At 39.4% G+C, this 16950-nt stretch overlaps 1 protein-coding gene across 2 annotated transcripts in view; it reads right to left on the bottom strand.

Moving 5' to 3' along the window:
• The window catches only part of LOC124273567 (aldo-keto reductase IolS-like), a 30223-nt gene continuing 13273 nt past the window's right edge, over positions 1-16950 (bottom strand). The window contains exons 4-9 of one of the 2 annotated variants that reach the window (XR_006897687.1): positions 14638-14796; positions 9552-9730; positions 8148-8199; positions 7715-7876; positions 676-1072; positions 1-604 (exon numbers count right to left, since the gene is read on the bottom strand). Coding sequence is in view for 1 of the 2 variants with exons in the window: in XM_046708848.1 (XP_046564804.1) it covers positions 977-1072; positions 7715-7876; positions 8148-8199; positions 9552-9730; positions 14638-14796 (648 nt within the window). In the remaining variant the exon portion in view is untranslated. Of the gene's footprint in view, positions 1073-7714; positions 7877-8147; positions 8200-9551; positions 9731-14637; positions 14797-16950 lie in introns of both variants that reach the window. The other variant, XM_046708848.1, reaches the window with a different exon arrangement.

Here is a 16950-nt window from a genome sequence, read left to right as displayed (position 1 = left end):
GGGGAGGTAGGAATTAGGGTGAGGGTGGGTGGTTAGAGACAGTGTTAAGATGGGGGAGGTAGGAATTAGGGTGAGGGTGGGTGGTTAGAGACAGTGTTAAGATGGGGGAGGTAGGAATTAGGGTGAGGGTGGTTGGTCAGAGACTAGTCAATAATGCTGAGAAGTCTTGGCAAGGCAAGCTTCAAAAATACCCTTGGCATATACTATAACATTATACATTATATTTGTCAAATCAGTACAACATTGACTCAGACATCAGAGCCAAGTAAAATATCTGTCAGCGCTAACAATAAAGCACCCCAGAGCTGAAACAGGACCTCCATACATCCAGACAGTGACCTCACTTGTCATACTACGTAGTAGGATAGCTTCCTGATAACACAACAACACAATATATCAAGTAACCCTTCATTAAATGTGAAGTTTTTGCTGGGGAAAGTATAAACATTAGGAGAAAGCCCAGGGTCGGATACAGCTTTTTGAGAAAGGGGGATGCACACTCTAGAGAAGGGGGTGCACACTTCATTTTCACGAGAGTTTCAGTGGTCATGTAATAAACTTTCAGGAAAAAAGGGGGGGGGGGGTGCACACCCCTGCACCCCACCTCTGTCTATCATTACCAAGAAACCACCTGCAACTTGAACCATCTGTATGATAATGTGTTCGGCTGTGTACTGGTTAAATACATTTCGAGAACAAGACAATGGAGATGTTTTGAGCAAATAGGACACTGTGTTGGGGCAGGAATTCAATAACCCGACTCTGCATCTAACTTCAAGACTTTAATTATCAACATAATTTTAAAATCTTCTATGAAAAGTGGCTCATGCTTTACAATGTAGTGACCTCTGGTTGAGTCTGAAAATGTGGTTTTACGTAAGTATACGTGTCATAAGAAAAACAGTGTATTTTAGAGAAATGGAGCCTATCCACTGGCGACAGGTTCCTGTTCTCATCTGTTCACATCTATTCATGTCTATTCACATCTGTCAGGGTGAACCCATGCATCTAGTGTCTGTCCGACCTTGGCCTTGAGCTCTTCTGTGGCATCAGACAGCTGCTTCACAACATCCTGCAACATGAAGGAGTAGGTCAGTGAATGTGGGAGGTTAACTTTGTATATATATAGCACAATAAGCAGTATCCAATTATAGCACAGTAAGCAGTCTCAAAATGTGAACACTGCAAACTCAAAATAATCCATTCTAGACCCACCAACTGCTATTCTGAAACAACAATGTCCAATCAACTAAGGGACTGTTCATAATTTATGACTAGTGGGGTAATGACGACTTTTATTGAAAATCATGTACAGTGTGAATGTCCCCACCCTAAGATTTATGTACTAAATCAATTATCCCCTTCCCAAACTTTTTTTGGCATATCTTTTAAATACTTACCGGGTATATGTACAAAATTGCTGACCCCCTGGAACATGTATACAAACTTTATGACATATTTATGCATGGATAACTATCAAAACAGCATACTGAACCTACTGAGCAACACAAGAATAATAACTCACTTTGTGCATTGTGATATTAAAGGCAAAATGTCACACATTTTCGACAATATTTTAGCCTATATTTTATTGGGGGCACAAGCATACACTTTAGCTTAATTTTCATGCAATAAAAACAACTGGTCTGAAATCGATAATTGAAACTTCGAGTCAAACAGCTTCCAAACAGATAACACTTGCCATATATGGAATGTAAACAATTGCTCCGTACAATGAAAACTGTCTGTGTTTGCCGAACTGGTTTCAATAACATGTTGTGCGTAGGATATTCATAAAGGGCGTTTGAAGGTACATAACTCTATGAGGCTTGAAATAATGTTCGGCTGGTAGAGGGCGCAAGAATTAATTTAATACAACGATGCATTAATTCATTTGAACGTTTAAATTTAAACTTTTAATCTAAATGTGTCATTTTGGGGGGAATAATTCTATGGTAGCTTCAATGAGGGCTGATAGTATTATTGAGAGAAATACATTATGTATTTTTTAAGAAGTATGGCGTGGCATTGTGCCTGAAGCTAAAACTCTTTTTCATCATAAAAGCTTATTATTGATGCTACAATTTTCATATCGATATTGTTGGATAACTCTTCCCTTTGATGAGATATTCAGTTATGACCCAGATGGTGAAACATAGCCATTGTCATATATATCACATAGGCACATCTACACATATCACCTTGGCCTAGCAACAACTGTTTCTGTATTTCGTCATCTCTGACATCATTAAACAATGACGTCAATGAAGAGGGCTGTAACACTAGCTTAACATGTTTTACTCAACAAATGTACCTGGATAGAGTGGATAATAAAGAGATTATTACACTCGAGCATGTGTGTCATATGACTTTACACGAAACTTGTGCAAAATTATGTATTGCCCTCGCTCTCGCATTCACACTTGTTTCGTATAAGTCATATGACACTCTTGCTCGTGTAATAATCTCTATTTATCAATCTAATAATATTCCTAAAAGAGGCCTAAATCCATACTGACTCACTCCCTAAAACAAGTGTCTCTGTTGTTTAATGCCAGTCAGCACTAGTTCAGTTAATGGTATATGACAGTGGGATATAAATACCTAGGTCTGGACCAGACTAACGGAATCGGGTGGTCAGACTCGCTGGCTTGGTTTCACATGTCATCGGTTCCCAATTAAGCAGGTCGATGGTCATGCTGTTGATCACTAGATTGTCTGGTCCAGACTCGATTATTTACAGACCCTCGCCATATAGCTGGAATATTGCTGAGAGCGGCATACAGCTAAACTCATTCACTCACTCACTCATCAAACACGTCATATAGACTAACCACCAATCGATTTAAGTCACCTCTTATGATCAGTATAGGTTGCTGGGAACATACTCTAACCTTGAGTGAGTGAGTATGGTTTTACGCTGCTTTTAGCAATATTCCACTGGGAACACCAGAAATGGCCTTCACACATTGCACCGATGTGAGGAATCGAACCAAGGTCTTCAGTGAGACGATCAAACACTTTAACCACTACCCCTCTTGTCAGTGAATGAGTGAGTGAGTGAGTGGAAGGGTCGGTGTAGCAGAGCAGAGTGGAGCGAAAGAACAGGTAGAAGGGCAACAGATGGAGGAATTCAGCTAAAATCCTTATGATACCGATTTCATTTACAGGGGTTCAAAATTATTTTAAAAAGCCACTTGCCACAGGGCAAGTGACTTTAAGAAAGTAACTTGTCCTGACAAATTTTCCACTTGACCTGATTTTATGACATAATCATGATGATGTAATTATGAAAGAATAAATCAACAAGGTATTTTTATGTTAATGTTTACTGGACTATTTATTGAAAAGTGATAAATAGCAAAGAAAGATAACTCTACTTTATCATCATTGCGAAATTTAAAAGCTACATTTTGAGCAGATATGAAATTAAATCCAAGTTTATTTGCAGTTTGAAACCATAGGTGGAAATTATCTAGTAGCCCACGGACAAGTAAGATACCATAATTTGATTGCCCGAAATGAAAACTGACTTGTCCCGCGCCAGGTGACGGATTTTTAACCCTGATTTACTCTTAAATATTCCCAGCGGGCAACACTAGCGTTGAATCAACGTTGAATCAACGTTGAATTGTGGTTGTTTGGTTGATCAACCTTTCATAAGCGTTGATTCAGCGTTTATCATCAAAGAAAGTTAGTGAGATTCGTTTAGTTGTCAATGTTGTTTCAACGTGAAGGAACCAACAAAATGTCAACTAATTGTTTCCTTGGCAAATTTGATACATAATTCATATTGGTAATAGGTATCCAACTTAGCAACTATCATTTGAACATTAATTTCATAAAAGATCAAGATCGAGCTAGTGACACATATAATCTTATATATTGTTTGATTGTGCATCGATCAACGGACGGAAATATTAAGATTTTAGGTATAAAGTCATCAGTTATCCGAATTGCATTACATTAGATATTTTCCCACAAAACTGTCAAAATTGTATAATTCCCGACAATTTGCTTTCAAACACTTGCCAGATCGCCTCGTTTGGCCATATCGGTTTATCGCACAATTATCGCTAGCATAAAAGGCAGCTGATGCGTCGTCCAGTTTACTTTGGCGAGAAATTTTCACTTAATATCGTTCTCTATTTTCAACATCTTCACGGCATGCTGGTGTTTATTTGGTAAGTATGTCCTTCATGTATAATGAAAACGTAGGAATGTTGTTTAAATCTAGCAGGTCAATGTAGCAAGAAACTCGAATTAGGGGCTCATGTTTTATCTCACAAGGGTACCGGTATGTCACATACATGTTTCTCAAAATTTAGTGGAAGCCCGTGTTTTCCATAAACTTGTTTTGTTATTTTTCAATATATTTGCATGCATATATTTGGCATTTTATTATATAATCGAATAAGATTTCCTTTCATTACCCATCACCTGATTTGAATTTTGCAAATATACATTTCCAAATAATCAATGAAGTACATCAATATAAGGGACCATTCATAATTATATGGCTGCGGGTGGGGTTGATGATTGTAAGGGGTGGGTGGGTGTCACCCATTTTGTTCAGGGAGCTAAGGGGGTCATGCAGCGAAAATTCACATCAAAATGTCTTGTGCAAGTCTTTGTTAAGGATGAAATTGCATATAATTTATTTGAACTTTTATTTATTTACAAAATGTGTAACTTCACTAATGATTCTTTGATGGGACAATTAACAAACTGCACTCACAGACTTTCATTCTTACACTTGTTTGGAAGGGATGTGATGATTCATGTCTCTTAAAGGTTAAAATGTTACATACAAAAGAAGTAATTTAGTAAGGAACATTTAATTATGAAATATGATATAATTTTAATTGAATTTGCAGAAATCTCATCTTGAAGACTGGGTGGCATCAATTTTGTGGATCACATAAAAGGAGCAATGCTAAGGTAACAAGTTTTAACATTTCACTTGTTTCCAGTATATCCACCACAAAGGTTGATCATGTAAGAGAATAATTTGACAATGATTTCTCGAGGAGATGTTTAGTTTAATGAGCACTCCTTGCTTGGCAAAGCCACATTGTTTTCCTCACATTACAGAGCACGAGAGAGGACAGAAGTCATAAATGTATAGAGATATATAGATGTTTATTGCTGGGAGACACACTCTTCAGGTATTTGGTCAGCTGTAGAATTTGAATATGATGTTTCTTTATTATTGTCAAAGTGTAGGTTTTCATTATTTTGCATGTAAGTTTGTGTGCAGTGAAACATACTGAGATTTGGAAGAGTCCATTATTTAGTGTACAGGTATTGTTAGATATCAGCATTTTATGTACATGTTCACTTGTCAAGATCATCTATCGAGTATATTAGAGAGAAGGTGTATATTTGTAGTGTTTTAAATCAGAGTTATTTTCAGTGTATGACCTACATTTCAATATGTTTGGCCACCTGTCACCCCTTTGGTCAAATAGAGTAGGACTTCCATTTCTTGGAATTGAGAGTCAGAGATGCACTGTTTCCAAGAATTTCATGTGTGCCAGCGATGTTTGTTCATTTAGTACATTTAAGTCTTTTTGAGTGTAGATTGAGTTGTAAGAGATGTTATTCAGTGTCTTATTATTCAGGGTATGATAGATTATTTCTGGCAGTGTAGAGTTTAATCTCATTATTTTATTGTTCATGATTCAGAGAAGCATAGTTATGGCGTCGCAGATATTATAGGCACAGATAATTCATTATATGAGAGATTTTCTAAGCGTTCCTATAAGAGATTAAGTGTAAACATTTCTGAATTATGAAGAAGTTATTTATCTGAGTTTTATGAGTGTACAAATGACAAAGAGAGACAGAGTAGATAATAGGGAATATATTGTATACTTATGAGAGCTCATTATTGTTTTCAGAACTACATGATCCATACTTCCTTGTGTTTGGGAATAAATGGTGTTGGAAGACCTCCACAATAGACTTGTTCTTTGACCTGTGAACCACCACCCATTTTGTTTTCTTATCATATAATGTAAAAATGGCTTTTGTTACAATTTATGACTCCTGTTAGCAAAATTGCTACATCAGTACAACTCCTATTTAATTTGAAATAATCGATTCCGAATCTCTAAAGAAAACTAAATCTGACAGAATAACAACAATCTTCCATTGTTTTGCAGGACAATGTCAAACAATTTGATGTCAAGAATGAATGTTGATGGGCAAAGCGGCAAGTTTTCTTCTCTGGTAATTTCATTACCAAATGCAGCATTTTCATCATGACCATAGCAAATAATATATGACAGTAAAGCATTGTCTAATTCATCCTAATTCATAGTCTAATGGAATAATCAACTTGCAATTGAGGATTTTCTTTGAAAATGTTTCAGAAAACTTCCATTCCTTTAGTTGAAAATATAAGTTGTTTACATTTTTCGTCACATTTTGTATTGATGCTGTTCATCGTTCACATGGCAAGTTACAGCAGTGAAATGAACCTTTCAAGTGATTGATTAAACAAATACTTGAATCATTTAAGACAATATATCTTCCATATAAAATTCTTCATGTATATAGATATATAATTTCGAATGTGTCCTATCTCATGGGAATGAGATGGGAATGCATCGAAACAAATTTCAAGAAAGAGTTAGGAGCGTTTCTGAAGTATCCACCTGACCGCCAGGCAGGGAGTGCAGAAAGAGAAGCTGTATGTCAGTTTAATGCTATATGCAGATGATATTGTGTTATTAGCACAACAGAGATCACCTACAGACTATGTCATGTGTGATGTTTTACATTATGCCTTAAACCCGTTTTTTTCTCTGTGCGTTTGTGTTCATAAAGATTTCATAAAAGTGACTGGTTTTATGTGTGCTGTCTTCAGGTATAGTTAGTTTGTTCATCTTGGATTCCTTTCATGGTGAAAGTAATTGCATTGTGTTTATTCAGGGGTCTGTCTAATAGCTGAAATTCAGACAAAATGTCTTCTCAGGGCAATTTCCACCTTTTCAAGATAACAATACAACAGTAAATAGTTTTTCTTAATTTGGAATACTCTTTTTCTTCTTAGGGGTGGGGTAGCCTAATGGTTAAAAGCGTTGGCTCGTCACGCTGAAGACCCTCGGGTTGAATCCCACATGGGCACAATGTGTGAAGCCCATTTCTGGTGTCCCCCGCCATTGATATTGCTGGAATATTGCTAAAAGCGGCATACAACCAAACTGTGCTACTTTAGTGTAGTTTAAAGATGAAGTGCAAGTCTATTTACAGGAAAGCGTAATACCTCCCAGACACAACCACGGAACAACCCATTTTCAGCGGTAATAATTTGTCAAAGTGAGTTAATAATATGAGTTGAGTCGAAAACTTTCATATGAACGTTGATAATAGAGAGAGAGATTTAACACAACTTTCAGCAATTGATAATCAAACCCGGATATACAGCAAGACACGTGAAACAAATTTAAGTAAATTTTCACATTTGGACTGTCAATATGAACTGTTTGTCTGCTGACATGAACTGTTTGTCATAGATCGATGCTCATGCTGTTGATCACTGGATTGTCTGGTTCAGATTCGATTATGTACAGACCGTCGCCATATTGCTGTGTGGCATTAACCAACCAACCAACCTTTTCAAGTTAAAGGAATTGTTTGTTTCTATCAAAATGCTAAATATTCACAGACCAAGTGTTAGTCTAGTGTTAACATGAGCAATGCTTACATCTGACAGCTTGACGATGTTGCTGTTCTCGACTACCTGCTGCGGGGTGCTGGCTCCGACTATGGCGACAGGAACGTTATCCTGCTGCAACAGCCATGACAGGGCTGCCTTTGCCATCGGTACACCAGCCTTGTCACATATCCCCCGGATTCGCTGGATTGCCTGGAGACAGAAACAGCAAAGTGAAAATTCAATCATGACGGCTCAACACTGTCACGATGGTTTGATTACTATTTACAAAGGCAAACTCATGGTGGTTCAATTACAATGGTTCTTTAATGATGGCCAATGGCTGGGTCATATTAGCTACTAGTTAAAAAATATGACACCAATCTGTCAACAATCCAGTAGACAATCCAGTGATCATCATCATCGTCGTCGTCGTTGTCGTCATCATCGTCATCATCATCAACATCAACATCAGGAACTGTACCTCAAACACCTCTTTTTCTGCCCCATCTTGACCATGACGACTCAGCTGAGTGCTGCAAAAGTGAGTGATACATGAAAAGATTAATGTATATTTCTTGACGCCACATCAACAATTTGGCTGCGTTTCAGTTAATAGCAATGTGAAGGACGGGGGTCATACATTAATGATGCTGTAGACAGAGTGCTAAAGACTAAAGGAGACCATCAACATACAACCAAAGGCAGGAGGACCCGAAGAATCATGTGACTTTAAATATGTCACAAAAGAATACAATTTCTTGTTGATTCGCTCAGCAGTATTTGGGGACATTTATTTATTCTTTGGGACATATTTATTTATTCCTCTGATTCTGCAGACTAAATACTGTATTATAGATAAGCCGACCCCCTAACTTGATCCTTAAAATCAGTATCAAAATGGTATGTTTCGTACATAAGCTGACCCCTTGCGATGGGGTCCTAATTGCGGACAACTCAAACCACGGACAACTGGCAGTTACCGATAATTATAACTTCGGTCTGCATTATTAACAGAATTCACAGTCATACTGCATCTACTCACGCCTTGAAATGATGTGTAGTTGACAGAATATGGATGATATATTTTCTTCTGCTACATATATTTATTGCAGCTGGACGATCACATGTCAACAAACTGGTAAGTTTTAAAACTAATAATTTTTCATTTTCTTATGAACTGCACACACAACAGGTTTACAGCATAAGATAAAACACACCAAAAACTTAACTTCAGTAACACATTGAACATACAAGTATTTAACATCCAGGATAAAATAATCCAGGGATTCATCCAGTATTCAAAACTAGTCAGTGAGTTTAGATTGATGCCGCTTTTAGCAATATTCCAGCAATATCACGGCGGGGGACACCAGAAATGGGCTTCACACATTGTACCCATGTGGGGAATCGAACCCAGGCCTTTGGCGTTATGAGCAAACGCTTAACCACTAGGCTACCCCACCGCCCTATTCAAGACTAAGTGCCCTCGGCAGGGAAGCTGGTGGAAAACTTTTGATCAAAACTGTTACTTTTTAAAGTTCTAATTTTCAGTAATGTTGAGGCATATTAACATTGCCTTCAGTCAATACTGTAAAATTATTCACAAACACCACTACACCTCTTTATTTTTCCCAGAATCTGTGACATACACATCATTTTTGAAAGTTATCACATTAGTTATCACATTTAAAATGAAAGTTTAAACATGCACATGTTATCAAATTCTTGTAATGTTTGGTCTGATTTGCTGTTGACTCTGAACAAGTCTTGATAAATCTGTATAGTCTGAAATATACTGAAATATCACATCACAGAATCTTATAACATGTAAACTTTATAAACAAAGAGATAGATGTAGGTTCAGGGGCAGACAACTCTAACTGACCTGTCACGAGAGAAGAGTTTTCCTCTCCTTCTTCCCTCAGGGACGTCGTCGACGGTGGAGTACTTGCCCGTCAGCAGTCCCTGTTGCAGCGGCGAGTACGCCAGAACGCTCACGTTGTTCTCCTTGCACACTGGCAGCACTCCATACTCCGCCGACCTCCACAGTAAGTTGTACCCCATCTGTTACGACCATTAATAATGATAACACACACTGGCAGCACTCCATACTCCGCTGACCTGCACAGTAAGTTATACCCCATCTGTTATGACCATTACTAATGATAATAACGTTAATAATAGGCACAGGCATGCTCTTAGCGCATACAACATAACGGACATTCTTACCCCTGATAACCCAAGCTGAGGTGCTAGAAGCTTACTTAAGTCATATGACATCCCACCAGGTACCCATTGCCTAAGATGAGACTATGTGTGCTTGGTTGTAGTGCAGGACAGAAGTCCTTGAGTGAGTGAGTGAGTGAGTGAGTGAGTGAGTGAGTGAGTGAGTGAGTGAGTGAGTGAGTGAGTGAGTGAGTGAGTGAGTGAGTGAGTGAGTGAGTGAGTGAGTGAGTGAGTGAGTGAGTGAGTGAGTGAGTGAGTGAGTGAGTGAGTGAGTATAGTTTTACGCTGCTTTGAGCAATATTCCAGCAATACCACAGTAAGGGGACACCAGAAATGAGCTTCACACACGTGGGGAATTGAACCCGGGTCTTCGGCATGACGAGTGAACGCTTTAACCACTAGACTACCTCACCGCCCCCAGAAGTCCTTGAAAGGAGTCAAGCTGCCAAACACAGTCGGTCATCCATCAGGGCTTAATGTCGGCAGAGGATTCAGTTTTCAATACTGCTTGCTTACTGTGCTGCCGTTATGATTTACTTAGTGAGATTTTAACTAGTTAAAATGAGTTTTAGAGTTATGCAAGAGTTGTCTCCCGTAGACCGCTGTCTCGCGTTTCCTGTTTGTAAAAAGGCATTTTTAATTATCTCCTCTGTTTGTAGGGGACGCTGTATGTAGCTATTCATGTTGACGCTGATTATGCACGCAATTTGTGAGATTAACAGATGCAAACAGATGCATCATCTAATGGAGCAGGTAGTAACTTGGGGGCGCGGTGGGCGAGCTGGCTAAGGCGTCAGGCTACTGATCCAGCGAGGTTGAGGTGCTGGGATCGAGCCCACCTGTGACCGGGTGTAAATACCTTGGAGTCAACTTTGTGTGCAGACTCTTTCAGTGTTGTCACAACCCCTAGTGTACAGTACACAATCCTGTGCACTTAAAAGAACCCACGAATCCGTTGGTATATGTCCAGATGGTGGCCACATGAATACGTGCAAACACCTAGTTGCGGGTACAGCAACGTGCAGTAACCTTGGACAAAGCGCTGTGACTATGTGTGTCCCAGTCCACCCAGCTGTGAATGGGTACCGCGTTAGGATGAGAAAGCCACAATAACTCGGTGCGCCTAGTGGCAGCAAGAGTTGTATACTCCCCAGGGAGTTGAGATGGCTAATACGATGTGCAGTTGATATTGACATCCAATGATCGTGGGAAAAAGTACCAGCGCCTTGAGCATGCACTAGTGCGTGGATATGTGCGCTATATAAATATCCTATAATAATAATAATAACTTCAATGGTGACTTTTTCTATGTGAATGAATTGGCACTGTGGTATGCCTCAAGTTGAACAAATGCATATTAATGTTAAACAGTGCCTTGCAATTGTGCCTGCGCATCCCGCTGGTGCTGTGCATAGACAAACAAAAAGGTCATAATAAAAACTGACAATTTTCTTATTTCTCATTAGAAGCTCATTATGTTCAAGGTGTTGATAACCAGATAACAGATGCTACTTTCAGATTACATGAACAGGGTAACTTGTCACGTCTCTTTCAGTATGTGCCCAGCCTGAGTTTAATCAATTTTTCTGTGGAGAACCTTAGTAATCACATGTTCTGTAACTTTTTGAATTCCAGATGGTGGCGTTATCAGGCAGTTGAAGGAGGGTGTACAACGGCTTAAATCTCACGCTTGGGCAGAGTCTACTAGGACCACATACCTTAGTCACTTTAAGTGTTTGTTGAAGTATTGTGATACAGTTGGTATTGATTCTGTACCCATGAGTGAGGAGGCTATTATGTGTTACATTGTTTTTCTAGTTGATGTAAATAAGTCCAAATATTCTACTGCAATATTCGTAAGGAAAACAATTTTCCTGACCCTTTAAAAGATACCTGGTATATATCTCAGTAACTTGTAGGTGTAAGGAGGGAACTTGGTGTTTCTCAGCAGGCAGCACCAAGTGTTACACCCCAACATCTCCATATCATCAAGCAAAATGTAAATGAGATGCATTTTGGAGCATCAGTGTGGGCAGCATGTCTTATTGGTTTTATTTGCATGCTTAGGGACCGTTCATAATTTATGGCTAGGGGGGGTGATGATTATTTTAAGGTGGGGTCACCCATTTTGTTCTGGAGAGGTGGGGGGCACCCATTTTGTACACATGTACTAGGGGGGTTCACCAATTTACACAAAAATAAGAAAAATATGATTATAAATTACGGGAAGGGCGGGGTCACATATTTTGTACAGTGTGTGTGTATGTGTCTCTCTCTCTGTGTCTGTGTATCTCTCTCTCTCTCTGTGTGTGTGTGTGTGTGTGTGCGTGCGTGCGCGTGCGTGTGTGTGTCTCCCATTCACATTGCACATGCTTTTCCATGAAAATCATCATCACCCCCTAGCCATAAATTATAAACGGTTCCTTAGATCAGGGAATGTCTTAGCTATACAAGGCCAGGATTTGGCTAGGGTTCTGACCTTGGGCCGATTGAACAGTTTGGTACATACTACCTTATTGCTTTGAATTGGACAAAAACTCTCCAGTTTAGGGAAAAGATTGTTTATGTTTACTAGCTGGCCATCTGTGACCATCCTCTCAATCCAGTGTCGGCCATCGACAATGTTCTTAAATTTCATACCCATCATGACATGTCACATCCCCTGTTGTGTGACAATAGCTGTCAGGTATTAACCTATCACAAGTTCTTAGATGTTGATAATTACATCTTGCAGCAAGATGGTATCTCTGTTCGCCTTACTGGGCACTCTTATAGACGAGGTGGCGCTTGTTGGGCCTTTGATGTAGGTTTACCTGGCGAGGTAATTCACGATCTTGGTTTTTGGAGAAGCAATGCTTATTTGAGCTATTTGGACATTTCTAGTAAACAAAAGCTAGAAGCTATGCAATTGTTTGGGGAGGCCCTGTAAAATACATCATAATGATTATGATATCAATTACTTGTCTACTGTCTAGGAATTATCATCTCCCATATTTTTGTATATTATTGTTCAGGCAAACCTTTGACCCAGTTTATACTTTTTGTTAATGTTCAAACAATTTACAGTCATTACGTCTAAACCTCTTGGGCTGGGGGAAATAATATATTTCTTGATGTTAGCCAGTGCATGATGGCACTATCATAATTGTGCTAAGTAAAAATGCAATTTGCCTTCAGACCAGGGTTTTTAAATGTACTTCCAGTTATTTTTTTCTTCTGTTTTCTTGTATAAGTTTGTCTAAAGTGAGATTTTAACTTTAGCTAAAATGAGTTTTAGAGTTATGCAAGAGTTGTCTCCCCTAGACCGTTTCTTGTTTGTAAAAAGGCATTTTGAATTATCTGCCCTGTTTGTAGTGGACTCTGTACATAGCTGCACGCAGTTTATGAGATTACCCAGCCTCCCTCCCAGTTGTATTATTTGTTTGTGGCAGATGAATTTTTTTTCGCAATTGTGCTTACATATTGGACGTTTGTGTATATGCAATGTTTTGTGGGAGGGGGAATTAATATATTTCTTGATGTAAGCCAATGCATGATGGCACTATCATAATTGTGCCATGCAAAATTCAATTTTCCTTTAGCCCAAGGTTGTTAAATAAACTTCCAGTTATTTTACTTTTGTTGTTTTCTTGTATACGTTAGTCTATAACATCCTCTGTCTCTCCTGAAGCCGACACCAGAGAATACATCAAAATATGAATTATCATTCTTGAGAACATAAGTTCTTATTGTGGAATTAATGACATGGATTGACAGTTATGATCTTAAAAATACACAATGACATTTTACGTGACTGTTTCATAAAGTGACTCCTTCATAGGATAGCAATTTTGTTCCAAATATGAGTGAAAGATAGAGTTTGGGTTTTACGCCGCTTTTAGCAATATTCCACCATTATCACAGTGGGGAACACCAGAAATGGACTTCACACATTGCATCCATGTGGTGAATTGAACCCAGGTCTTTGGCATGACGAGCTAACGCTTTAACCACAAGGCTACCCCGCTGCCCCCACCCAGCAATGACATGGTACCACTTAGAATGGGATGATTCCCTCCCAGTTGAATCTGGGGGAACTGTATACTCCCCAGGCAGTTGAGGATAAAATTGAAGTTGCCGAGGACCATGCTGGGATTCGATTTGGACCTTCTGATGTGAAGTTGGACACTTTGTCCACATGACCAAAGAGGTTAACCACATCAGCAAACTGGCAAGGTAAGGATTTCACCTGTGGGATGACTCCAGGCCCTGCTACATACCACCCTATCAACAGAAGGCACATCCCCAGCCTCAACGGAGGCTACTGAGACATATTTCGCTCAAATTTGTTATGAACGTGCTCAGCCCTATGTTGGGCACTAATGAAGCAGCCATAAAATACAAGTCCCGTTCTGGGATTTGAACCATGGACCTTCTGATCCAAGTCGGAAGTAACCCCATCTGACAAAGTAAGCATGTCATCTGAGGGATGTGAGCAGTGAGCATTCTATTGGTACATGGAATCTATAATTATCATTTAATTAATCTAGTGATCAACAGCATAAGCATCGGTCTATGCAATTTGGATACGATGACATGTGTCAACCAAGTCAGTGAGCCTGACCGCCCGATCCTGTTCGTTGCCTCTTATGACAAGCATGGGTTGCTGAAAACCAATGCTAACCCGGATCTTCATGGGTCTATTGAACATTTACTGTCTCTAGTACACACATTTCCAAAGTACTGACGAGAAACATGACTCAGACCTGGTTTGATATGGGCTTTCCTCCAGCTTCAATGAATTGTTTCATGTTTTTCGGACCGAAGTTAGAAACAGCGTAATGCTTGAGCCTTCCTAGGGAGATCTGCCGGTTGAGTTCGGTGACTGTCTCATCATAATCCTTGATGAAAGCTGGGAAATGAATCTGGAAGAGAAAAAATTCTTCATTGAGGAACACATCTCGTTCTAAGCCAGAATTGACATAAATGTTAGTTAATGTATTTTAGTTGTGTAGAAACCATATAATGATCCATTGCCTCCTGAGCTGTGACAATCAGACAACTGGAGCTGTGACATCAATCACTCTTGAAACCTAACGACTATACTGCAATGTGACATGCAGAGATGCTGTGCAAGTTGTGCATATAAACCTGTTGAGTATTGACAGGTTTTTTTTTTAAAGAACATGTTGGTGAATATCGGTAAGATGTTTAAAAGAAATACATCTCTCTGCCAATCTGGTGGATTTATGCTAAATGCTGTACACAGGATGGACGGTTTCCGGACTTCTTCAACACATGAACTGAGTGAGTGAGTGAGTTTAGTTTCATGCCACACTCAGCAATATTCCAGCTATATGGAATATCTGAGAGTCTCAGAGTGAGGCGGGGCGGTGGGGTAGCCTTGTGGTTAAGGCGTTCGCTTGTCACGCTGAAGACCTGGGTTTGATTCCCCAGATGGGCACAATGTGTGAAGCTCATTTCTGGTGTGCCTCACCGTGATATTGCTGGAATATTGCTAAAAGCAGCGTAAAACTACACTAACTCACTCACTCAGAGTCAGGCACCTTATCACCAGCACAATGTCAGCAATAACCCCACGTGTCAAATTAACAGACGCTTATACGCTAAATGCATTTAAAAATTCATAATGGTGTTAAATTTTTTAACAAAGGTTGACTTTTTTAGCGTCCTGTGTCTTTGTTGATTTAAATCAGAAAACATATGGTCGTATAAACCATCGTCAATCATACTTAGTTTGGAGCTATGAAAATGGTCATATAAAGACATTGTCACAATCAGTTTGGAGTTACTCCCCTTTATTTATTGATGACAATTAACGAAGGATTCCGAATATAGAATCCATGGATCTTATAAGTGTCATAAGAAGTATATTGATAGGCACAGCCTACTTGATGGATGCATATTGCAAGGCAAATTGACATAGCTGATACTCAGCTGTCAAATGGGTTTGAAAACAGTGAGTATGGTTTTACGCTGCTTTTAGCAACATTCCAGCAATATCACGGCAGGGGACACTAGAAATGGGCTTCACACATTGTGCCCATGTGGGGATTCGAACCTGGGTCTTCGGCGTGACGAGCAGACGCTTTAACCACCAGGCTACCCCACCGCCCCACACAACTTAGAGCACTCAGTAATTATCAAATGGGTTTGCCCATAGCATGTAATAGAACTCTAATTGTCAACTATTGCAATATTATTGTAATAGTGGCAAAACTTTATGGTCTGATTTATATTAATCAATGTAACAGAAATGAAAGTCTTGCTGACACTCTCAAGTGTCCACCATTTTCCTCCACTCAAACTGGGGCGGTGGGGTAGCCTAGTGGTTAAAGCGTTGGCTCGTCACGCTGAAGACCCGGGTTCGAATCCCCACATGGGTACAAATATGTGATTGGTTTCATGTTTACTTCTAAAAATCTCAACCACAAAGATGTTCCTGTGTCTGGACTTTCCTTCTGAATCCCCACATGGGTACAATGTGTGAAGCCCATTTCTGGTGTCCCCCGCCGTGATAGTGCTGGAATATTGCTAAAAGCGACGTAAAACCAAACTCAGTCAGTTAGTCCTTCTGAACCCCCCACATGGGTACAATGTGTGAAGCCCATTTCTGGTGTTCCCCGCCGTGATGTTGCTGGAATATTGCTAAAAGCGGCGTAAAACCAAACTCAGTCAGTCAGTCAGTCCACTCAAACTAAAGGGAGGTAACTCATTTATGAAGTTTTCCAACTCTTGTTAACGAAAACACAGGTGGGTCTAAAATGCACGGGATTTATGTTTTATTTATAACAATATGCTGAACCTATTGAATGTTATGTCGGCAGCTTTAATTGATTTTCCTGAAGTAGGGCAAACAATCGTAACACATTGGTAGTGTGACATAATGACATACACTAATAACAATCATGATATTCAGTATTTATCATACAATGGACATCATTCTCGGCAGGATAAAGCCAACAGAGGGTTTTCGGTATCCGTTGGGGTCCTATACAGATATCGATGCAAATTAGACAGGTCATATGCAAATTTTAGGGACTACTTTCACAGCGTAA

Source organism: Haliotis rubra, unplaced genomic scaffold, assembly GCF_003918875.1.
Source record: "Haliotis rubra isolate DU_JTF1 unplaced genomic scaffold, ASM391887v1 Scf182, whole genome shotgun sequence".
NCBI lineage: Eukaryota > Metazoa > Mollusca > Gastropoda > Lepetellida > Haliotidae > Haliotis > Haliotis rubra.
Note: the sequence above shows the minus strand (reverse complement) of the source record. Positions and strands in the feature narration are given on the sequence as shown.